The 25655-nt window shown below is 35.1% G+C and overlaps 1 protein-coding gene across 1 annotated transcript; it reads left to right on the top strand.

The window, feature by feature from the left end:
- The first annotated feature begins 1110 nt into the window (after positions 1–1110).
- Positions 1111–24169, top strand: LOC145935839 (uncharacterized). Its single transcript, XM_083037487.1, has 4 exons — positions 1111–1350; positions 1685–2124; positions 2469–2506; positions 22870–24169. Exons 2-4 carry the CDS (start codon positions 2120–2122, stop codon positions 23181–23183), a joined length of 357 nt encoding a protein of 118 aa, XP_082893613.1. The 5' UTR covers positions 1111–1350; positions 1685–2119; the 3' UTR covers positions 23184–24169.
- Positions 24170–25655: the final 1486 nt, after the last annotated feature.

Genomic DNA, 25655 nt, shown 5'->3' with positions numbered 1-25655 from the left:
GTGGCTGTTTTCTTTTACATTTTCTTTTACATTTACAATTAAATTTATTTCAATTATAATCTGCTTACCGCATGATTGCTCCGCCGTTGCCCGATGTTTCCCGGACCTTCTCTTTCTCTTTCTCTTTTCTTCGTACTTATAGCGTCTTTCTGGCACTTACACAATACGCGCTCGCGAAAATACGATCACGCGCGCGCATTAATTAGCAAAATAAAATAATCACAGAACAACTTGAACGACACTTGCGATTTTAGTCGCGCGATACTTTGTGCGGAACTCCCGACATTCGTACGTGACTTTTCATACGGCACTCCCGATTTTCGTATACTCGTATTCGATACTCGTATACCCCCGAGAATCGTACGCATACTTTATGCGCTTTTGTTAATTATACGCGACGCATATTTGAGAGAGCAGCACGCGACAATTATAATTATACGAAGCTACGATCCGCGAGGCGCGACGCAAAATTTACGCGGAATGTCGCCGAAATGATGCCAACTGTCAGAAACTACGCGGCAAGTCGTCGCGCGATGCCAACTGTCTAATTAGAAATTATCAGTGTCGCGATTAATCGATCATTGAAAAGATCGATTAACATAGAGCGCTTACTCGACGTGACAAGTGCTTCAATCTTTTGATCGACCAATCAGAAGAAAGAAATATTTTCCTCTTGCCTCACAAGTCTTTTTTAATCGGGTTAAGGATAATATCCACACAAATTTGCACATAGCGCATAAACATATGCATAAAAAAATTGATTGGTCCATAAACGTATGCATAAGAGAATAAATCAATCGAATTTCTTATGTATACGCTTTTGCGCCTATGTGCAAGTTGGTGTGGATTACACCTTAAAGCGCTCTATGTCAATCGATCTTTTCAATGATCGATTAACCGCGAGACTGATAATTAGACAGGTGGCGCCACCGCGGCGACTTGCCGCTTAGTTTGCGACAGTTGGCATCACTTCGGCGACATTCCGCGTAAATTTCGTGCGTCCCGGATCGTAGCTTCGTTTAATTATAATTGTCGCGTGCTGTTCTCTCAAATATGCGTCGCGTATAATTAAGACAAGCGCATAAAATATGCGTACGATTAAAAGCGGGAGTGCCGTATGATAAGTGACGTACGAATGTCGGGAGTTCCGTACAAAGTATCGCGCGACTAACCAAGATCGGAAATACCGTATAAAGAGTCGCGTACGATTAACGGTCGGGAGTGTCGTTCAAATTGTCGTGCGATTATTTTATTTTGCTGGTTAATGCGCGTGCCGTAATTCAATATAGAGTACGAGTAAAAAAGAAAGAGGCCCGGGGAGGCATCGAGTTACGGCGGTGCGACCTTGTCGTAAGTAGATTATAATAACCTCTATTTCGTTCATTATTTAATACTTGTAAAATTATAATAATTACTCGTTTATTATCTCCGCGATAACGATTCATTTTATATAAATGTGTATAATGTAATGCATAGGATTGATTTTGGATATTTTACTTTTCCAAACTTTTAATAACTAATTTTTAATAAATAAATTAAAATTTTCATGATAATGAAAACACACAATTTATGAAAATTATATTTTATCATATATATTTAGATCTAATTTATTCGACAAAATATAATTTATATAATTTATTCGATTAATCGCGCAAGACCGTAATCTCTATAATTATTTTCACAGTTGGCGTCACTGCGGCGACTTCTCGTGTATTTTGTCAGTTGGCATCACTGCGACATCCCGCGTAAATTTCGTGACGTGCCACACTGATCGTAGCTTCGTTTAATAATTGTTGCGTGCTGTTCTCTCAAATATGCGTGGCGTGTAATTAAGAAAAGCGCATAAAGTATGCGTACGATCAAAATCGGGAGTGCCGAATGTGAAAAGTCACGTACGAATGTCGGGAGTTGCGCACAAGGTATCGCGCGATTAAAATCGGAAGTAACGAGGAGAGTCGCGTACGATTAACGTTCGGGAGTGTCGTTGAAATTGTCGTGCGATTATTTTATTTTGCTGGTTTTCGCGAGCGTGTGCTGTGTAAGTGCCAAAAAGACGCTAAAGTACGAAGGAAAGAGGAGGAGGAGGCCCGGGGAGGCATCGGGCAACGGCGGAACAATCATGCGGTAAGCAGATTATAATTAAAACAAATTTGTACAAATTAATATTATATAAATTTATTATTTTAATTTTTATTAAAATAAAGTTAAAATTAAAGTTAATATTAAGAATAATAATTTAAGAATAATTATTTAACTTACTTTTTAAAAATTAAATTTTATTATATTTTATATATAAAAGATCTAAAAAAATAATTAAAAAGTTTAGTAATTTTTATGACGTAATTTTATTTAATATATTTTACGATACGAATAAAAGTTTAATTTGCATCATTGACTTTTTTAAATATTAATTATTTTGAAAACTATTATATGTATATATATAATTTGTGTTTTTTATATGTTATTAGATCAACGCTTTGGAGCTCCGCTGTTGTGCATCGTATCGGTGAGTGCACTGCACGTATACAAACATATTAACATTAACTGTATATGTAGATTGATCACCAAAAATTAACTAAAGCGCAATTCAGAAAAAAGAGTTAAGAAATAATTATATGTTAACTTTATATAAAAAAAAATTAAGAAATTATATATTGACTTTTTCATTAAAACAATGAATAAACATAATTTTCTTTGAAAAATTAAAAAATATATGCCAAATAAAAGTATTAAAAATTCTTGTTTTTTTTTGGTTCATGTACATTTACATATATTATGAACATGATTAAAACTTTCTGGTGATTATTTCTGTGTTATATATTAAAATATACAAATATATAGAGCTGCGCCAATAAAAAGAATAAGAAATGGAATAAGAAAGAGAATAGAATAGAGAACAGAAAACAGGAAATAGGAAACAGTTTAATATAAAACATATAAAATGTAATTTAGTAACACACAGTAAAGAAATTTCATCACTTCACCTTAGCATTTCTCTATTCTTCTATTTTGCGTTACTAAATTATATTTCATATTATATTGAACTGTTTCCTATTCCCTGTTCCAGTTTTTTATTTTTTATTCTCTGTTCCTTATTTCTTTTATATCTCTCTTTTTCTCTCATTACGAAATATTGTTTAATACATTACATAATAAATTTATGCAAAACATTCAGTTTCTCGAAAAATTTTAAATTAATTATTAATAAATAATTAATTGTAGCGCGGCTTTCCCCAGTTTAATCACTCTCAATTCAAAAATAATCGTCAAATTACATCTAAATCGATGAAAAATTTTAAGTATGAAAGGCAGAATATATTTGAATTTACACTTAAAGAAATATGATCATATCGTATATATGATCGTATCGTATATATCTCGCTATGAAACAATAATTTATTATTTTCATTTTGGATATATCTCGCGCGATACTCCAATTATATGTATATGTATTGCGAGAATATGTACCTGCTTCGAAAATAATAAAATAATTATCGTCTATAATAAATAATCTAAAATAAATAATCGTCTATAAAAATCGCAAGTATTAAAATAATTATTAAAATAATAAATAATTATCGTTTCGCTTACGAATCGTCAATCGTATATAAGTGCTAATTAATCACGCGGACTGATAAAATCTTTGATTGCAATATTAACTGGCGATAATTATTTTTTTATGTACAGAGGAATATGCAACTTTGACTTATTAGTCGAGTCAGATGTAATTTACTAATCTCATTTTTGTGCGGATTATAAGTGCGCGATACGATATACGAATTGCTTTAATCGAGTGATTAAAATATTGAAAAAAGCCATAATATATCAATTATTTATAATATTAATTTGAATTAATAATATTAATTTGAAATTCAAGAAGCAAAATATTTTGCGTGAATTTATTCCGAAGTGTGTTGAATAATATTTCATGATGTCGATATATGAAAATTAACTGTCACCTTTCGACGGCGCGTTATTGTTTATATACCTTGACAGCAAATTCGAGCGACGAGACACTCCGCTAAAGTTAAATAAATTTATTCCAAATATTCTTATTGTTATACATATTGTTATGTAATACTTATTGTTAGACACATACATATTTCGTCAAGTGAAATTAAAAATTAACAAATAACTAACGTAAAGTTAAAGATTAATAAATGACTAACATCACGGCTTTTTTCAAGATATCAATTAATTGACTAGTGTTGCGTTCTTTCCAAAAATCCAAAAATGATTAGTAAATTACATTTAAATTGACGAAAAATTCGGAGCACATGAGACGGAAATCGATTCCTTATATTTATCTTCGTCTCTTATTATATCTTATTAATTACTCCTCTAAACACATTAATCATCACGATTATTTCAATTAGAAATTATCAAGCTGCGCAATCATAAATTCTCGCATTTTTGGAATCTTATTTAATTATTAATTTGTGTATTAAAGTTGTCGACGTTATTTTCGAGCTTCTTTGTCATTAACAAAACGTCGTGGATACAGAATGAATTGATTCCGAGTCGCGACGCATTCAATTAATAAATATATTTTTAATTATATATTTATAATTATATAGTTTAATAGTAATCTTGACCTTGTCATTTGCTTTCAAACAAGCAAGCAGCACATCTGAAACATGCTGCGTATCTTTATATTATTCCTTTGAACGCAACCGCGACAAGATATCAAACTCGATCATTCTTTATTATTATTTTAATTAACTATTATTAACCCGCAGCTAATAAATTTTTGATTATTGATTAACCAATGATTCACCTAGTATCGTTAGCAAGATAAAATATCTTACATATCTTCGAATTTTTTAAATATATAAACAAAATGTTTACAAAATGAATCGGCTTCTAGTTAAACGACGAATTAAATTAATAATTAAAATTGTATTTTAATTATTATATAACATGTGATAAAAACTGAGCATTTAATAATTTGTCTCAAAACGGGTATTACGTGATTTATTCGATATGATTTATTGATATCTATCGCGCGAGAGAATAATCGGAAAAGCGACGATATATTGTTGAATATTTACGTATATATGCGAAAGAAAAATAAAATTTATTCTACGAATATTTATCTTCAATTCTAATTTATATATTTATATTCACACTTATGTTACAATCTTTAAACGAAAAAAATACTATTTATTAACAACAAAAATAACAGTATCGTTTTTACTAGAAATTTTAAGATCATATTTTTCAATTTTTTATTTTAATTTTCAAAATTTTATATTTATCTCAAATTCGTATTTTTTAAAATCATAATTTCATTATTTTACATACTATGAGTGGGCCAAATAAAGTGTCACAAGTTATTTTTTCGAAAAATCACTGGAGATATCAATTTAAATTTTGATTTTGTATTAAATAGGACAGAGACACTGTGTGTGTGTATGTGACTATTTGATGTGGAAATAAATTTTTGTGAAGATTTTTAAAAAGTCGATATCTTAAGTGATTTTGGAGAAAACAGTTTGACTAGATATATCCACCATAATTATTTAATTTATTTTGAAAATGCATAATTCTGGATTTTCATATATTTCTTTTAAAAAAATTAATATTTAGGTTCAATTCTTCTAAGCAAATTGGCTTCTAATAATAATTTTGGGATACAAATAAGAAATCTTAAATATATATATATTAAAATTATATAATATATGTAAAATTATTTTAAAATACGTGTGACTCTATGATATTAAATACAATAATCGTTTTTCACATTTCCGCTGTTTCTGATTATAAGCATATATATTTTGTTTGCAATCTTTTTTTTCTTTCTCTCGTTGCAAGAAGATTAATTAATATGCACTGCGAAGTCGGTATTTGTACCGGATTTCCATTGGACGGTAGCACAATGTCCGAGCTACAGAATGTAATCGAGTTCGATACGGTAACCCCTCACTCCCCTTTTTCCTCTCCCCTCGCCGTTTTTTTCCCTCTCCTCTCCGCGCTGGTGATTTTATTGTTATCGTATTTTGGCGTAAACCTCGTAACCCCGTAACAACGTATTATCGACGACATCAAATATCGTTATTACACATTTGCCGATAAATAGCCTCTATCGCGTTTTCACCATTTTTTTATCTCCCACGGTCAATTTTTTTTTCTGCTAAGTTTTCCAGATTTACAAAAAATTCCACGTGTAACACACAAGCGCTATACGAAATATTTCATATTGATAGGATACAGACCGACTTCTTGTCAGAAAAATAAGAGTCTTTTCTTTTAGCGAAGTTTCAGGAAATGCATCATTTTCGAGATATCTTACTTTTCACGTCATTTTTTGGCAAAGATATGTAATTAGTGATATTATAAAAATTATCTTATTTTCTTTTTATCAAATATTTTGCAATATTGAATAATTTTATAAAATAGGATTTTAATAAATAGCCTCTATCGCGTTTTCACCATTTTTTATCTCCCACGGTCAATTTTTTTTTCTGCTAAGTCTTCCAGATTTACAAAAAATTCCACGTGTAACACACAAGTGCTATACGAAATATTTCATATTGATAGGATACAGACCGACTTCTTGTCAGAAAAATAAGAGTCTTTTCTTTTAGCGAAGTTTCAGGAAATGCATCATTTTCGAGATATCTTACTTTTCACGTCATTTTTTGGCAAAGATATGTAATTAGCGATATTATGAAAATTATCTTATTTTCTTTTTATCAAATATTTTGCAATATTGAATAATTTTATAAAATAGGATAATAGAAAGAATCTTCGCTAGAAATTTTGTTAATCCTTTGTCATAAAACACTTTGCTATCATAAAGGAATTTTTATGTCAATCAAATCAAATAAAATTTCGTTGAGCCTTTCATTAAAAGTATATAATAAATATTAGATTTAATTATAACAGAATTATTAAAATTTTTGTACAAAAAAAAACAGCAAATTCACTGTAACATGTTAAAAAATAATTATCAAATTTTGCCAAAGAAAAACTTTTGGCGTGAAATACAAATGGCATCATCTCTATAACCATCTAGTATATTATATTATATTTAAAAATTATTTGAAATAATAGATTATTGAGTTTTAAAAGTTGCAAGCTTTTTTGCCGAATTACTTTTCGAAGATTTAAATAAATAGTGTGAATCATATTGATTTTTTAGTTGAACTTTAATTCGCGAATTCAGCTTACAATTAGAGAGTTCCAGACATTTAATATCCAAAATTGAAAACTTGCAAAAAAAACCCCACAAGACTTGGTAAAAGATGCACCAAAATTTTATTCGTTTTTAAAAAATTGGCTTTACAAATTTATGACAAAAATCGCATAGATGATGACTGAGAAACGTTATGCATAATGTTTTACGTGTCCGATGCGACTGTACTGAAACTCTCAAAAACATTTCGCTCATATATAATGCGATGTATTTTCGCCCTGTATCAATGATGCGGAACGAGAAGGAGAAAGAGAGAAAAAAAAGAGAAAAAGAGAGAGAAACAGACAAATGGCATGCAGCCCCGGGCATAATACCAGGAGGAGCGTGACGCGGAATATAACGAAATAATATCTTCATCCCTGGGCCATATTCGCGTTATCAGTCGGAGCTATTTTTCAGGCAGCAACAAAAACCGGAGAAACTTTCGCGGAGATGTATTGCCAAAATTACTTTTCGCGGCGATAGCGCGCGCTTAATCTCAGTCTCGAAATTGACACTTGTGATCAATGTCGCACCAGGTCAGGGAGAGAGCCAGGATTCCCTTTTTTATATAGAGACGAAGAGTATGTAAAAATGTAGAATCGAGATCAAAGCGAAGGGATACAAAAATATAATGATACAATTCGAAACTCCATGGTCATCTGTATAGGGACACATTACGCATAAGTATAATACAAATTGTAAGAAAAATATGATCGGAAATAGCCTTTTCGAGACCGAAAAGGAAAAGTTACAATCGAAAAATGGATAAACAAAAATTAAAAAAAAATGTAATAAGAATAAAAAAATTTAATAAGAATTATTAAAAATGTAATAAGTATATATAATAACATTTAAATTATAAAGTTTACGAAGAAAATATCGAATAATACGAGTTCCAAAAAAGAGATTCATTTTGCAGAGTGAAAAAGAGATAGAAAGATATATAAATATGAAATATTGATCGATGAAAATAATATTGTATAAATAATATAGTAAAAGAATTAAGAATTATATATATATATATATATATATATATATTCGAGAAAGAAAAAAAAGAGATTCCTATTCCTTATATAATTTAAATTTATTCTTATTACATTTTTCTTCTAATATTATTTCTCTATTGTGAAATATGACATCTCTTTCCTCTTCTCTCGATTCCAAAAAAATCTTTCCCAATTGATATATCTTCTACGATTCATATGTATGTGTTTCCACAGATTATAGTTTAGAATTTTATTTGTTATAATATTTTTTTATCTCTTTACTGATCTGATTGTACATCGCAAAGTGACTCTAGTACAGTGCTCGCTTTCTCTTTTTCTCTTTATTCGCCTCTAGAGTGCACGACTTTTTGTCTGCGAACAAAATATTCTAACAATCGCCGGGGAAACACCGGAAACAGCGGCAATCCGATATTCGTTTCGAAAAATGATTGAATCCCCCGTTAAAAAAATTACATCTCGCGATATCGTATCGTCGAATATCGACGTTAAACAACCTGTCATTATCGATCGCTCCCTGTTCGATAATGATCGAATATTAATGCGAATTCTAAGACAACTAAGCGGACTATTTTGCAAGACTCGCCTTGTAATTTGACACATGTCGTGGACGGAAAGTAATGATTTTTTTTGCTAAATTTGGAAATGCACGAACAATTCATAGGAATGTCTGGTCGTGATTCGAAAAATTCATCGAAAGAAAAAAAAATACCCTTATCATTCGCCTATCATTCGTTTCCGTCGAAACTTTTTAAGAATTCAATTTGTCTCGACAAACGTAAATAAAAAAAATTCAGAAAACGTGTTTAAATACGATACACATATCTTTCTAAAAGTAATTCTTTTTGACGTAGACACATCGCGACTTATATTAATCATATCTTATCAAAATTTATCGCGCCCGATTCAACACGTTCTTTTTTATCTTTCACATCTCGTATATTATAATAACATTTTACGGCGAGAGAAGAGAGAGAGAGAGGAGAGAACCGTAATTATTTACAGTAGAATAATTAACCCATTCTCTCTCCACCCCCGGTTTATGCGTAATACGATGTGCGTATAAGTTTCTTAAGAATTTTTATTACACTGTAACATTATATTAGGCGGAAACATCGTTACATTAGCGTAATTATGCTCCGCATAATACTAACGAAATTACGTTACAATTTCGTGTGTAACGTTACGTCAGTGAAATCAATATAAGCTCCGAAAATTTGCTTACGGGATGCTTATTTCGCGAGCCTGGCCTCAAAATTGAGTTGCTCGAAAAAAATGCGGTCGAAGTAGACACTGAAAAAATTGTATTGTCGAAGCAAAAGGACTGTATGCTATAAAATATTCCCTCTAATATTCTTAAATGTTTCTAGAACATTCTCTGAAAGAGAGAATATATTCTTTATTAATAACAAACGGTCGTATTTTTTTATGAGGACTCTTCATTTCGCATTTTATCGTCATTTTGTTGCATCAACGTATATAATCATATGTTCTCTTGTAATAAGTGTTCTCTTTTGCGAGTATATATTATGGAAAATCGAATTGAAAACACCCAAATATGGAGTTTACTCTTATTTGGGTGTTATATACTAATTTATATGTACTATGTCTATGCTTTCTTTATGATCTTTCTTTGCCTATATATATTGTAATCGCCTACATTTTTCTAAATTAGGAATATCTAATTCTGGATATTAATCTTTAGGGGATTTCTCTCTTTAGCTAAGAGGATTCTTTTGGCTCCTATATTTTAAAACAAAGTATTCTAAAAATAAGTAAGAAATTCTTAAAATGAGAATACATTTTTTTCGGTGAAAACGTCGATTTACAATCATATATCCGCACGCGAATGTGGCAAAATTTGCGTTTACGCATCGTGCGTAAAATTAACTCCTCGTACGAATCAATCTCGACAGTATATATTGATATTTTTTTTTATTCGAATATTTTTTCATTCGAAATCTGATATATAAAATTCGGATCGATGACGTATTTTTAATCGTAAAAACGGATGCAAATATATATTATATATATCTCGTAATCGGCGTCAGTATCTATTAATATATGCGGGAATTAATTCGCCCATTAGTAATCTATGACCCCCAACGTAATATAGTACCGATGTATTTATGATATACTGATGGCCGCTGCTGTTTCGCCCGGAGCTTACCGGGTGCGCTTACTTGGCCGTCTGGGAGTTAGACTACATCCCGAATGAAGCTTAACTTTTTGACGTACACAGGCCCTATATAATCAACCAACGTCACGTTCATTATCCTTTCTCCGGAATCATGCGGGTATATGGTGAACCAACATCTTTTTAGAGAATCATACTGTGATAAATGTAGCTACTCTGAATTAAGGGCTACTGAATAATCTACGCTTATTGTTAGAGAAATATAAAATACATTCATATAAGTTGCTCGAATATATCTCTTCTTTTGAGAATGGAATATAATGGAACATATTATCGATTTTCAATTCCTGATGCTATTTCCATTTATTAAAATTTTGTCTTTTAAATAATAACGCCGCGGAATGTTAATTGATAAATACGTCACGGATATAATATTTCCAGCTGAAAGATGAAAGATATATATCGAAGTATCGAGAAGTATTTGAAAATATTTTTCGCTCAAGAGCGATCTCTCTGAAACACACGTTAGCAGCCGTCGTACACGACGACGTTTCGGACGCGCGTCTTTGCCGGATGTTTTTTTTTTAACCCTTTAGCAGTGGGTGGGATTTTCGCGGGCGAGGGCGTCATCCATCGTAAGGGGAGGAGGAGGGTAGGATCCCCCGTTCGGGGCATTTCGGGGGCCACCCGGCGGGACACCGTCGTCGTAGCTCTCCCTGTCTCTCTGTCGGGCTTTAATATCGTGACATTCCCTTTATTCTGGGAACGGAGCGCAACGCGAGATCCACTTTAATCCTAATATACCATACGTATAACGCCGGCCGCGAAGGTATTGTCGCGGCGCGCGAACCGCGAGCGGCGCCGAAGGACGCGGGGCGAGTCGCCGCGAACAGCTGACGCGTCCGCGAGCTGTCAAACGCGGCGGGCGAACGCGCGAGTGACATCACGGCCGATCGCTCGCGATCGCGCGACCAGAGACGCGCGCGAGTACGCCGCCCGCGCGCGGACCAAACATTCGCCGGCGACGATGTTTGTCCGAGCCGGCGGCGAAAGTCTCGTCGCGTTCGTCGCGTTCGCGTATCGTCTAGCGGTTCAGCGGATGCGTGAAAATTAGAAATTTTTCTCTGGAAAGACGGGCGCGATCGCGGAGACGACGTCGCGCGAAGGAGCGAGGAATTATGGAAAGATAAGTAATTATGGAAAAATATCGCGGCTCGCGCGCCGCGACAATAGAATTCCGGTCTAACCCGGGGGAGAGCCCGAACGCGCCAAGCCCAGAAGGACGTCCTGTGACGCATTCAATTGAAAATCTCAAGGCACCCTCGTGCAACGTCGCAGGATAATATATAGGGTTACATTACGTGCAAAATCGATCGGTTATTTCGGCCGACGAGAGACACGGAATTCTCTCTCTCTCTGGCTCTCCTCTCTATTTCTATTTCTCGGTCTCTTAATGAGACCGTCGTGGTTGTCGGATGTTAATTCGCGAGATTTTGCCTTTGCAGATTTTTGCGAACAAACTGTCCAACATTTTTTTTACTCCGGCCATATGCGAGCTCTTCGCGAGAAAATAGGCTGCATTATATTTTTCACGCGAGGAAAATTCTTAGATTTACAAAATCTATTGGATTTTTGCAAAAACTATTCATTTACATTTTCGCTCTCTCTGATATGTCCCTCATCCCTTCTCCTTGATCATCGCTTTATATTCTGATGTATTTGGATGATATAGAAGCAAAGGGACATTTTTCAATCTTTTTTTGTACAATATTGAGTTAAGAAAGAGAAGAGATGGAAAATCTTTTTATTCTGTATTTTATACTCTTCTCTTTCTCTCTCTTGTGCATCGTTTCTAGATAAAAGTACATAATAAAATTAACTTGCAGCTTTTTTAATGCAATTTTGAAATGAAAGAAAATATATGTATATATACACACACATATATATATATATATATATATATATATGTGTTATATTATATATATTTAGGAACTTTATATTTAAACTTGCACACTCATGAAAAATTATATATTTTTTAAATCTAATCTTTACTGTAAATCTCGTCAAGTGAAGAAACCATCGTAATAAACATTGTTTTTATATTTTTTATTAAGGAAGAAAAAGAGTCAAAATGATATAGAAATTCCGAAAATCTCACACTTCGCAGCACCGATTGGTTCTCGTTATCGCTAATATTTCAACATATTCGTATCTACTGTACGCGTGATATAATATACAATATTTCCCCGTCAACAGTATAATTTTCCGAGAATTGAAAAATTCAACGCGCGCAAATATGGTGTGCAATTGTCTAGCCTATTCTAATAAATTTCTCCTCTCTTTCCTTTAAATTTTGGATTATCCGTGACGCGAATTCGCGTATACACACACACACACACATATATGTATATGTATATATGTGCGCACCGTGGCATTGTTATTGCTGCTGCTGTAGCGAACGAGCGCGGTCGTGTAAATAGGAACGCGCGTACGCTCTAATGGAAATAATATCCCGGCTCGTGTAATGAAATTATGTTTTCCTATGATCGATCAGGTGTACGCGAGCAACGGCGTTGCTCGAGTGACGATTGTGTTGTCGCGGAGAGAAGTCTATCCGAAAAGGGTTCGAAAGAGCATAAATTATTTCCGATATATATATATATATATAGAAAGAGAGAGAGAGGGAGGAGACAAATATACACACATATACATATACAGGATGTACAAGTGTCAATTGGCATAAAGAAAACGCATGGTTTTTAAGAAAAAATATGCTGCATGTTGCAAATTGCATATATATTTTTTCTTAAAAACAATTATGCGTTTTCCTTACACCAATTACAATTGAATCGTCTAATTATTGTATGCATAAAAGTATTAAGGAAACATTATCGAAAACTAAATATTTTACGAGATATTTTGTATTTTATCAAGATTAAAATAAAAATATCTCGTAAACCGTTCAATATTTTATTATTTTACTCTTATGATTTTTTATGAAGTACATATGTCACAAGGAACCATCGAAGGAACTATTCTAGGTCAAACTGATAAGACTAAGATAGACCTTTTAAATCCTATAACTTTTATATGAAACATTTTTTTTCGAAAATGCAGTTTTCGTAAAATTAAAGTTTTTTCGACACCTTTATACATCCTGTATATGTACATATATTTGTCTCTATCGTGCTTTTCTTGGTGAGTCACTAACTTTAATCGTCATCGTCATGAAATCGAAAGATAAGATCGGTGAGAATTTTCAGAATGACGTCGATTTAAGATGATCTTGATGTGTTAAAATTGACGGAAAAAATCGGAGCTATAATGCATCATTACTTTTTGCGAAATTTTGAGTCTACTTTTGTCGGCAAAAATAATTATATATAGTTTAAGTTATCTATACATTAAGTTATCTATACATATATATATATTATTGCACCAACAATAGGATAATTAGAGACATCAATTTTTGCGAGAAGAAGTTCATGAAAAACAATGTGTCTAGATTTTTCGACATCTCTCTCTCTCTTTCTCTTTCTCCCTCTTTTTCTATATATATATTATATATATGTATGTATACATGTATGTATTATATATATATTAGTATAAACTAATATTAATGTATTAAAAACAAAATATTGACTTTCGTGCAAATTCTTTTTCTCCCGCTCTCTTTCTCTCGCTTTTTCTTTCTTTTTTCTCTATCCGTTCCTACAAACCCACACGGGACTAAATTATAAACAGGAGAATTCAACGGGGAAGGATGCGAAGCGAAGTCGCATTTGAATATTCCCTTGCCGAGTTGAGGGAGGAAAAGGCCGGGTCTTGCCAACCCCTTCGTTCCGCGTGGCTGCGGAATCAGTAACGAAAACGTTACGAACGACAATCGAAGGCTCGACGGAAAGAGCACTAAATGCCATATTTTAAAAAAATTATTTCTTGTCGTAAAAGGCTGTCTACGCGATCAGAAAAAAATATCGTATAATTTTAATATAAAAATTATTATTTTTCGAATGTGATAAAAATTGACGTTATTACATTAAATTATTTATTTCTTTAGAAGCGGGAAAACTCCCTCTCTCTTTGGAGTTACATATAGAAAATCATGTAAAAGACGTCAGCAGACACTTATAACAAGAAATAAAAATATAATTAAGATAATTAATTTAATTATATGAGAGAGAGAGAGAGAGAGAGAGAAAACTACAATTATATAATTATATAATATAATTAGATAATAAAGATAATTAACATAATTAATAATACCAATGATGTTAATAAGAACATTTATGTAATATTATTCTATTTGTAGGGAATAGATAATAGATATATAAAAATGCTACAAATGACATGATTTTTGTATTACTCTTTTTGGGGAAAATTAAAATTTGCAATAGCTAGAGCTTAGGGCTTACTATAAAAAAGCTTTAAATATCTTATAATAAAAAATCGTAGCTTTCATACAGCATCATCCTTAAATTCGTCATACTTGGAGATTTGATTTACGCCACTTTTATAACAAACGACACGTATACGTAATTGTAAAAAGGACTAAACGGGAAAATGTGCGTTAATGCGTATACGTAGATGCGAGACGAATAATTTGAGTTGCGCGAAATTCACGACTGCGTATCCCGGCGGGATAATGCGTTGTAACGCGAAGTAATTTCGCGGCTTTCAGATTTCAATTTTTTCGCCGCAGAATTAGCGAAGGAAGAAGGAGAGGAACAGAGAATTTCTCTCTCTTTCGACGCCTTGAGATCTAAACCAAATACACTATTATTCTTCTCCTTACAAAACTATTCCTCCCCCTTCCTTGAATTACTATAAGATTATATTATAAGCCAAAAGCTCATTGGAGAAAGAGATGGAAAAAAAGATGTTGGATTATAAATTTATTCCCCATTCTCTCCCCCTTCTCTCTCTCAGATACTATACTCCGTTCAAAGAGAAAACGTGCATCGGTGAAAGATCTGACCGAAAATCTGCCCGAAACGGACAAATTTTCGTTCGATCCGATGCACATTCTCTTGTTGAACAGAATATAGACATTTAAAATAGAAACCTGGGAGCTGAAGATGAGCTCTTCGAGATTGTCGCGTCTCAGAGAATTCTCGTCCTTTCAAATTGCACCAATATGTGTGTCGAACATGAGATTTTACATCCCCTTAAACTACCCTCCCCTCTCTGAAATTGGGCGAAATCATTTGTCCTGACGTAAAGGAGAAGTAATCGTTTTCCCTTTTTCCGAAGCGAATATAAATGGGCGAGAGAGAGAGAGAGAGAGGAAGGGAGGGAAAAAGAGAAAAGGCGTGTATAGCGGAGAAAATAAAAACTCGCTTTAAAGAGGATGGAGTCGCGCGAAAGTTCTCTCTCTCTCTCTCTCTCTCTCTCTTCTGAAGATCAAAGAAAAAAAAAGCATCGCGCGGTTTTGTGTACTTTTTAAAGTTAATCCAGTGCGCGGGTCGCCGGCCTTCCGTTTCGAACGGCGGCAGGGAGGGAGGAGGGGGTGAATCGCGAAAATCGGTTTCGGTGTTAAATACGCGCTCTTCTTTTTTTTTTATTATTTTTTTCGTTGCGTGACCGACAGACGGACAGCCGGCCGGCGCGCAGTGTGACGTTTTCGCAACAAAGCCCCGGTTTCGTTCGCGTCCCGCCCTAATGAAATATCATTTATTCACGGAATTTAGATCTGGTGTGTATATGTGTGTGTGCGCTTCTATCTCTCTCTTTCTCTCCCTCGCCCTCCACCTCCCTCTTTCTCCCTCTTGTCGCGGTATATGCACAGATTATTTCGAGATGTATGCGCGCAACGAACACAGCTCGCGTATATTTTCCCGCTGACGATATATTAAATATACATATTCTACGATATTTCGTGTAAAACAATTATAATATTGAGAAATGTTGGCGACGTGTCCCCAGAAAAACGTGTAAGGCGGACGTGTTTATCGTAACTTTCACGAAGAATCGACTCTGAAAATTATTATACTTTTTTCTTTTTGCGAAAAGTAATCTTCGCAGCATTTTATTATACACACACAAAAGAACATGTATGACGGAAAAATTGTGGATAGATGACGCGAGATAAATACATTGCTTTACAGCGATATGCCTTTAACTCGCTTGGACGAAGCAGAGGAGTCGCGAGAATTTTTTCAAGGATATTTTTTAAAAATAGAATATTAAAAATGCGCAGAAAAACACAACGAAATATCTCTCTTTCGCAAAATAATTATTAGCTATAAAGAATCGAAACGCAATACATTTACATTCTTAAGTGCTTTCTCTTTCGGAGAGAACTATAAGAGATTTCGGATATTTTTTTATAAATAAAATATCTAAAATACATAGAAAACACAACGAACGACGTAAAATATCTGGTTTTCGCAAATAAATGGAAAATAATTCATTAGAAAAAAAATTGAAACGTTTACATTCTTAGATACTCTTCGGAGAACACTAAGAGTTTTGGGAGAGCACCAAGAGATTTTGGAGAACAAAATCGCCCGAGAAAAAAATTGCGTGCGTGTGTACGATATACGTATTTCTAGGTCTTGTATTCCCGAACGATTGCACAACGTTTGCATGCCGGTGATAAATATAGCCGCGTTGCTTTCTTGCTCTCTTTATCAAACTACACGTCAACTTGCATAATATGCGACGCAATAAAATAAATTCCGGGCGATCTTATTACACATACTCACTCGACCGCTCGATAATTTTAATTTCGATCGTGAAAAAAAAATATATCCGCGCATTTCTCGCGAAAAAAGCTTCGCTCTCGGCGAAATTGGCTGAAATTCTACTTTATATATTTTATAATACGTGTTGATCAAAGGCTAACGTTACCACAATCTCCGGAATAAATCGCTTTTACGGATGAAATTCCACGTGTCTGATATTATCATTTCTTATATAAATCAAACGTTCGAAGAACGACATTTTAAGAAAGCACCTTTCGGCAATAAAGGATATAACTTGTACTCGCGATAACGCAAATCGTATAATTTGAGCGCTATTTTTTTGCGTGATTTTATTTGCGCGAAAAATTCTAAAATTTTACGAAAAATAGGCCGCATTAAAAAAACAGCGCGCGCAGCGCGTTTCGCATTATGAAAATACTTGGCATTATTTTAATACTCTTATATATTTTATATAAAAATATTATTTCAGTGAGAAAGAGAACGACGATAGAGTTTCTATATTCTTTCTGGGAAAAAGCTGGGACTGCGAATTAATAGAATACATTTAATAGACCTCTCTTTCTTTCTTTATATATATATATATATATATATATATATGATAGAATGCATATATTCTTTCAAAAAAGCAGCGACTCTCGAATTTTCCTATTTTCTTAACTTTAAAGTTTCATTTCCCGAAGCGGAGGAAGATGGAATCGCGCCGCTGTTAAAATAGCGCCCGGTACCCTCTCTTCCCATTTATAATGCGAACTCGCGCCATTCGTCCCGCAGAGAGAAAGAGAGAGAAAAAGAAAAAAAAAACAGTAATGGAGAGAAGGAGAGGGAAATAAAAACGCACGACGAGCTGAATTTTTTTGCGTCCCGACGACCGATCGGAATTAGAAATGCCGGCCACGTATCGGAAGTTCGCGATGAAGATTAAAGCGCGCGTTTCGTCGAATTTAGGTTGTTTTTTAGCGAGAAAAAAATCTCTAACTACCCCCAGGATCCTCTCGGGTCTCGCGAGGTACCGAGTTTCTTTTTGAAGGTTTTTCTTCGTCCAAAAAGAAAAATGTTAAGTTAGGTACAGAGACTAGTCCTCTTATACTTGACGGACGAGAAACAAAGAGCTGCATTCTATACATATATAAATATTGAGATTTAAGCCCGATTGCGTGGACGCCCTCGAAACTTTGTTTCGCAAGCGGATAAAATTTGAGGAGAATAATGCAGAACCGTATTACGTCGTCGAGTTGGCTTGCGCAAGCATTCTCGACTCTCGACGCGAAGCGTCAAATTCCGACATGTTTACGTGTCGATGTTGCGCGCGAAAGTAAACGTAACGGAGAACAACGCAACGGGCGACACAACGCAATACAACTCGCTAACCTTCGTGCCACATGTTCCCGATCATTCGCCCCGAAAAAAAAGGGGGGCGCGCGCGCGAGAAAGAGCGACGTCCGGTCGTTCGGGAATAAAGGGGGACAGGCGGAATATATACATATAGAGGGAACCAGGGGAGACAGAGAGCGGGGAAAAAAGACAGTCGATGGGGTACTTTCACCTGCCGGCCCTTAAGGGTCCCGACCACGCGGCGAGATACGAGAATATCGAGGTGACTCGGCGAAATTCGTGAACCCTTTCGCCCAAGGGTGCCATGCCGTCGCGACGTACAGTACTCCAGATAGCTACAGTCGAATGCTCTGTGGATGGTGCCGAACAAATTTAAATGTATCTTGCACTAGTTTCTCAGAGATCCTTGCGACTTATCAAGAGCGTTTTGTTACTGCAGCCTCAAAAAAAAATTCAAAGAACACTGAAAATCTTTTTATCACGTAATGCGGAATGCTTAATTTCTATTGAAAATAAAATTGATGAGAAAATCCTACTTTTTTTCTCGATTGAGAATATCGAGGCAGAAGAGAGTAATATTATATTAATTCTGAAATTTAAATATGTGTATAAAAAGATCTTATTTTTAGTATTTTCGTCTTTTTGGGGGACATTCGTGATATACGTGAATTTAACATGTGATATCTCTATATAGAATAAGAGTGAGAAACGAATGTCGGGAAATACCTTAACTTTTCTCGGGCAAATAATTTTTTACGACTTTCAATTCTTGTACTTGAAGATTAATACTTATTTAAAAATACAGCGATATTGCTCCATTTTATGAAATATCCGATTGTATCATTAGCATCGTAACATTAGCACTGTTACTCCAATTCGACTATATAGACATGATATAGATTATATATTATTATAATAATATAATATATATTATATAAAATATTATATTTAATATAATATTATGATATAATAATATTACATAATATTTCAAAAATATGAGTATGTATGTGCACAAAATATTACATGATGTACAAAGTCAAGGAGTTGTAATGAAATTTTGTAAAAAAATTGAAGTAGAAAAAATGTCCTAAACATGGGTCTAATTTCAAATAATCATCTATTTACAAATTCATAAATAATAGCACAATTTCTTGTAAAATATTTTTTTATTGAAAATTAAAAAAAGAGAAAACGCAAATCATAAATTGTTCAACATGATATCGTCATTAATACAATACGATCTTTGAATTGATCGAGTAGGCCAAAAAGGACAAAAAGAATTTTTGTATTATATCCATGTTTACAGGACATCTTCAATTTATCTTAGAATCAATTTATATTAGAAATGTGGTTTTTTTATGTTATGTAATATTCTAAGAGATATATATACAGTTTCATTTCAATTAATATAATCGAATATCTCTGAAACTATAGCTATACGAGAAAATATTTTATACAAAGATTAAAAGGTTTTGAGGAGGAAAAAGTTTAAAATCTTGAATTTTAACTAGAATCCTATTTTAAGGTCATTTGAAGATCAACCCAGTTTCTTTAAATGGAACCACCTTAATTTATATATACAGACTGTTCAATTTTAATCAATCACTCCCAAAATTTTTTTTATTTTTGATTGTACAACAAAATGTTTCAGACAAAAGTTGTTTGATTTGAAGAGGGACAGAAGATGACATTACTGACTTTTTTCTGAAGGCGCTTTTCAAAGTATTCAAAGGCCATTTGTTTTTTTAAATAAAACTACTCTATTTTTCTGTCTCCCTTCAAACTAAACAATATTTGTCTGAAACATTTTCTCACAATTATATATATAGTACAATTAAATATAAAACAGTTTTTAAGGATGATCGATTAAAATTGAACACTTTGTATATACATATATACACATATATAGTTCCATTAAAAAAATTTGATTGATCTTTAAATAATCTCAAAAATGACTTTTGTTAAAATTCAAAATTATCAATATCAAATCATAATTAAAAATTCTCTCTCTCTCTCTCTAATATTATATATGTATATACATATTATATGTGTGTTGTGTGTATATAGATTAAAAATACTTGTACGAGGCTATGTAGAAAACAACTGCAGTGCGCTCGATACTTCGATCACGCTTTGGCCGAAACCGAGCGTAGTGGCCGAACGTACGTAGTGGCTCGCGGAAGGGTTGCTCGTCTCTCGTGCTTTCGATGTAATTACTTACGCCATACGTAGAAGAGAACGTCAATCTTATATCTCGACATACGACAGTCGGCCGGCGTATTCGCGTCAGTGAACCCACCGGGTATCCCGTGCTCATCACGCTCGTCCCTAGTCTTAACCCTCGGGACGAGTCCTAGGAATCGTAACGTCGACGGGGTGCGCATTCTTGGTCCTTATTCTCTCTCTCGCGATACCTCGCGAGACGTCTGACGCGTCGTACCGTTAGGACAAATCGACGAGACTCGCAATTATCAACGAGAACAAGAAGGTGGAAAAAAACACATCGCGGAAAAGCCTTATCCGCTGGCAAAAGAGAATCCTCGCCGAGAGAATCCTCGTCAAAGGCGCGCGCTCGGCGCCGCGCTTTAATTTGGCGTCATCCGCTTTAACGGAAAGGAGGTTGATACGTCCCCTTTAATATATACAACATAAAAAGTTTCACGACGAATAAAGCGACCGGGAGAGTGGGAGGGAGGGAGGGAGGGAGGGAGGGAGCGAGCGAGCGGGCGCGCGGGAAAAAGAGGGTACGGGGAAGCGCGAGTGCGGCGGCGACGAGAGAGCGAGTGCGGGAGTGTGGGAAGAAGCGGGAGAGAGAGAGCGGGTGAGGGTGTATCGCGTGCGCGCGAGAGAAAGATCCTCTGGTGAGCGAGACGTCGCGCGACCGGGAAGATTTGGTCCCCGTAAGATTGGGATCGCGCGCTCCGTTCGGCGCTCGTTCTTTCCTCGAACGACGATCGGGATATCTTCGTTCGTTCTCCGACGACGGCCGGGATCGCGTCGACGAGGATCTCGCGTCGACGGATCCCGCGTTTCGTCCAGGAAAAGCACGCCGCGGCGGTTCCGCGACAGGCCCGGTCAATAGTTGCGCGCCCTAGGTCGGAGCGACGAAGAGAGATCGGCGCGCTGTACGGGGGGATGAGGGCGGAAAGGGGGGAGCTCAGAGGATGGTAGGGGTTGCCGCCGCCGCCGCCGCGGGAAGCCGGGCGAGAGACGGGTGGCGGCGCGGGCGCGAGCGAGCGAGAGAGAAGAGAGCGAGCGGGCAGAGACGATGGCTCCGGGCGACGGCGGCGTTTATATTGTCCGCGCACCGCCGCGGGCACGCGACGCCCGGAATTTCGGGGGTGCGCGCAAAAAGAAAATTTCTCTCTGGTTCGTCGCGGTCGGCCGCGGCCGACATTCTCAGAGAGAAGTTTCTTTTTTCCCGCGGCCGGCGAAAATTCTGCAAAAATCCCGCCGCCGCGCGCGACGGTCAATTCCTTTGCCGGCCGGCCGGGTCTCGTTTATTTTTGCATTTTAAGGCATTGAAGAAAAGAAAATGTTAAAAAATAGGAAAAAGCGAGCGCTCGGGCATAGGGTGGGCCGGTGAGAGGGCGGTCCGGAGGTAGATGGGGGCGGCGGACCGGCGATATAGGGGGCGAAGGAAGGAAGGGACGGGGGAGAGAGCGAGATAGAGAGGCCGGGGAAGATGTGCACAAAAACGTACCGACGAACGTACAATGAAGCAAAAAGGGGTATCCGACCTACCGGAGCGGAGTTGAAGTCCGTAGGCCCAGAAAAGAGTAGTCGGAGATAGAAGGAGGGAGAAGGAGGGAAAAAGTTCTCTGACAGAACCGGGCGGTAGCCGGTGAAGGGGGTCCGGGGGCAAAGGAGGGCGCGGACGAGTTAGAGTCCTGGAGAATTCTTCAAAATCTAACTGCCAATCGTGGGCACACACAGTGACGTAAGAACGTACGTGTATTTCGTGGACCGCCTCAATTTCGAAAAGTATACATCGCGTAGATGGTATTGTGCTTTTCGAGCGGACTCCGGAAATTCGCGCGAGCGAAAGAACGTGGCCTTTCATACAGGGTGTGCTCGCGAATGAAATCTTAACCATCTTGCTCTTTTCTAGATCTCTCTTTTTCCTATAATAAGGGAGAGAGAATCGTGTTGTTCTCGCAAAGAACATATATATATATATATATATATATATATATATATATATTTATTCAATCTTATTAGATATGTAACACGCATCGCTCACGAAGGGATTTTTTTTATTTGCGTTAAAGGGATTTCTAAGCAATTCTCTAGAGAATTTTTAGAAAATTTCTACATAATCGCGGTTGCCATGTGTCATAGAGGAGAAGAGTTTCTCAGATTTAAATATCTATTTAAATTTGACAGATTAAATCACGTCAGAAACCACACTCGAGAAATATATATTTCATACATCAGAATATAATACTTTACACACACACACGCACATATACATATGTGATCATCTTTATCTTGTATTTTTGTTTTTAGGGAGCAGAATCAGACGTCCTCCTCTCTCGTCGGGTTGCGAAAAAAGTTCTTGTACCAAGGTAAGCAAATCTTCGCTACTTCCGGCGTGTCCCCAGTGTATTTCCGGTCTCGCCAAGTGTATTTCGGTGTATCTCTCCTTCGCGACCTTATTACGTACGATTAGGGTCGACGGGATCTTTTCCGCCCTTTCTTTGCCCGCGGTTGTTGCGATACAGTTTTCACGTACGCATATACATACGGTATATTACATACGTATGTGCTGTCGAAACGCTATTCTCTATCCATGCTTTAGCGTCTTCCTCGCCGGGCAATAAGTACGTGTATATTAACGCCGTGTGGAGTTAATGGAAACGAGAGATGAGAGAAAGGGAGAGTAGGGAGAGAATTCCACGAAATGTATCCATCGATGTCGGGAGCTGCATGACGTAAGATCCATAACGGATGAGCACCCTGCATGCATGCTACGTTGGAATCGAATCGCTCATTTCTCTCTCTTTCTCTCTCTGTCTCTCTTTACAAAAGCCTTTACACGGAAAACGTCGAAAATGAGTTTTCCCTGTACGTGCTATATATCCCTCTATTCAGTCACATTTATTCGATCGTTAGAGAAGCCTCTGTGCTACGGTCGTATAGCCTAAAGAATTTGATAGATAGATATTGTGAAGGGACAAATTAACTTATTTGCATTGTAGGATGATTTCCTCAAATCTTTTGGATTTCGAAATTGGAGAATGCGTACGCATAAATATGTGCAGAAATTAAAGATATTAAAAACCGATGAGAAATTTGTAAAGTTAACATATAAAATTCCTTATAGTCCCTTTCAAACTTCGAGAAATTCTGAGAGCGAGAGAGAAAGAGAGGCAGTAAACAAAATGTTTTAGTTTGGTAATATTTTACAACGCTTTTTTTTTTATATGTAATATATTAATATTTCTCTATATTTTCCAAAACGTAAAAATTTTGTGAAAATTCAACGAAGAGGGTAAATATCAAAGAATGATGTATTGCAAATAAGAAGTATGATTACTTCAAAAAAATAAAAAAATAATAGGTTTTACAATAAACTATTCTACACTCACATATATTTTTAAAATTCTCTATAATGTTCGAAATGTCGAGAGAAATCGCGAGAATTGAGAGGGGCAGGGAGAAACAGTAACAAAATAATGTTTCAGTACAATTACAATGCTTTTATATATGTATAATTATATATTAATATTTTTCTTATATTTTCTGAAACATAAAAATTCGGGACAAAATTTTGCGAAAATTCTACGAAGAAGACATTTAATATACCTATAAGAAATGTGGCAATTAAAAAAAAAAACAAAAATAATAATAGGCTTTACAATAGACTATTCTATACATGGATATATTTTTCGCATACTGCTGCATCTAGTATTGTTTAGCAATAAAGGAAATGTCGTGCAAAAAAATAGCATAGATTTTATTTACATTCAATTTAAATAACTTGCTCCCTAAAGGGATATTCTTCTATTTTTACATACGCACTTTTTTTTTCACCGCGTATGCGCAATATTGTTAATATTGTTCTCCATTACATTTGCGTGGAAATGATTTTCGCAGCTCTATTTGGTTATCCGAGAAAAATCGGACAAAAATTGCAGAATGCGTTAACTCCCACTATATCTGAAAAATTATCAGTTTTTACTATGTGATAGTAAATAAAAATCATGGTTAAAGAATACGCACATTCCGCTATATGCTCTCTCTATATCGAGTTTACTCGCTCAATCAAGCTTACATTTACGTTACAATTTATAGAGAATATATATATATATATAAGTTAGTTATCTTATTTATATATATGTATATATCTACAAATTTTACTATTGATGTTACAATCAAATCGATATAATACATATTGTTTCTATACATATATCTCATATAATCTACAGTACCGGCCAAAATTATATCACCTTTGTTTTTTTAATATAATTTTTCTTTTAATATAACTTATGAAAAATTAATTTTTCATAAGTTATTGTTCATTATTTGATGAAAAGTTATTTGTTCAATAAGCTATACCTACCATCAAAACATATTACAATTTGATAAAAATTGCACTTTAAAACAAATTATGTTAAAAAAATCGAAAAGTGATATAATTTTGGCCGGTACTGTATATAGTAAATATAAGATTTCTCGTCTGAATTTAAACTGATATGTCTGATTAAATCATTACATGAGATGTTTTCATAAGAGGAATCTCATAACTTTATCGCTTATATATATATTATATATTTGCGTTTTAAATTTGTTAAATAACTATTGTGTACCTAACAGAAAAAATAATACATCTGTAGAAGTAAGATAGGGTCTATTTAATTATTTTTATTTATTTTATATTTAAATGCAATATTTTTTTCTCTCCAACTCTGTTCAATCGATATTATTTTTGTTCCAATATCTATGAATATGAGTCATTTGAGATACTTTTGTTCGTTCTGATTGTGAGATAACTTAGCTGGGCGTCGCGATAATCGCATAACTTTCTTATCATTTACACCATACACGCCAGATATTAGTTCGAAGAACATAGTTACGTTAATTTTTTTTCTTGCTCTGCTTATTAATTAATCGCGCGTTATACTCTAGACGCGATGAATCGTCACTTTCCGCGAATCCAACGGGACATTTGTCGCTCCGAAATGGATTCGTTACGTCACGAAGAAGCTCCGATCTCTTTCTCCTTGAGGAGGAAATTATCGTTGGAGAACGAATGGTCTCCCCCTCGTTAAATTATTGGGGTCCAAGGGCAG

Source organism: Prenolepis imparis, unplaced genomic scaffold (assembly GCF_030444845.1).
Source record: "Prenolepis imparis isolate NDT839.2.m4 unplaced genomic scaffold, iyPreImpa1.0 SCAF_5, whole genome shotgun sequence".
In the NCBI taxonomy this organism is placed as follows: Eukaryota; Metazoa; Arthropoda; class Insecta; order Hymenoptera; family Formicidae; genus Prenolepis; species Prenolepis imparis.
Note: the sequence above shows the minus strand (reverse complement) of the source record. Positions and strands in the feature narration are given on the sequence as shown.

Coding starts and splice junctions, on each gene's coding strand:
- LOC145935839 (XM_083037487.1), top strand. Junction 2,507..22,869: donor CGCTGTTGTGCATCGTATCG/GTGAGTGCACTG, acceptor TTTTGTTTTTAG/GGAGCAGAATCAGACGTCCT.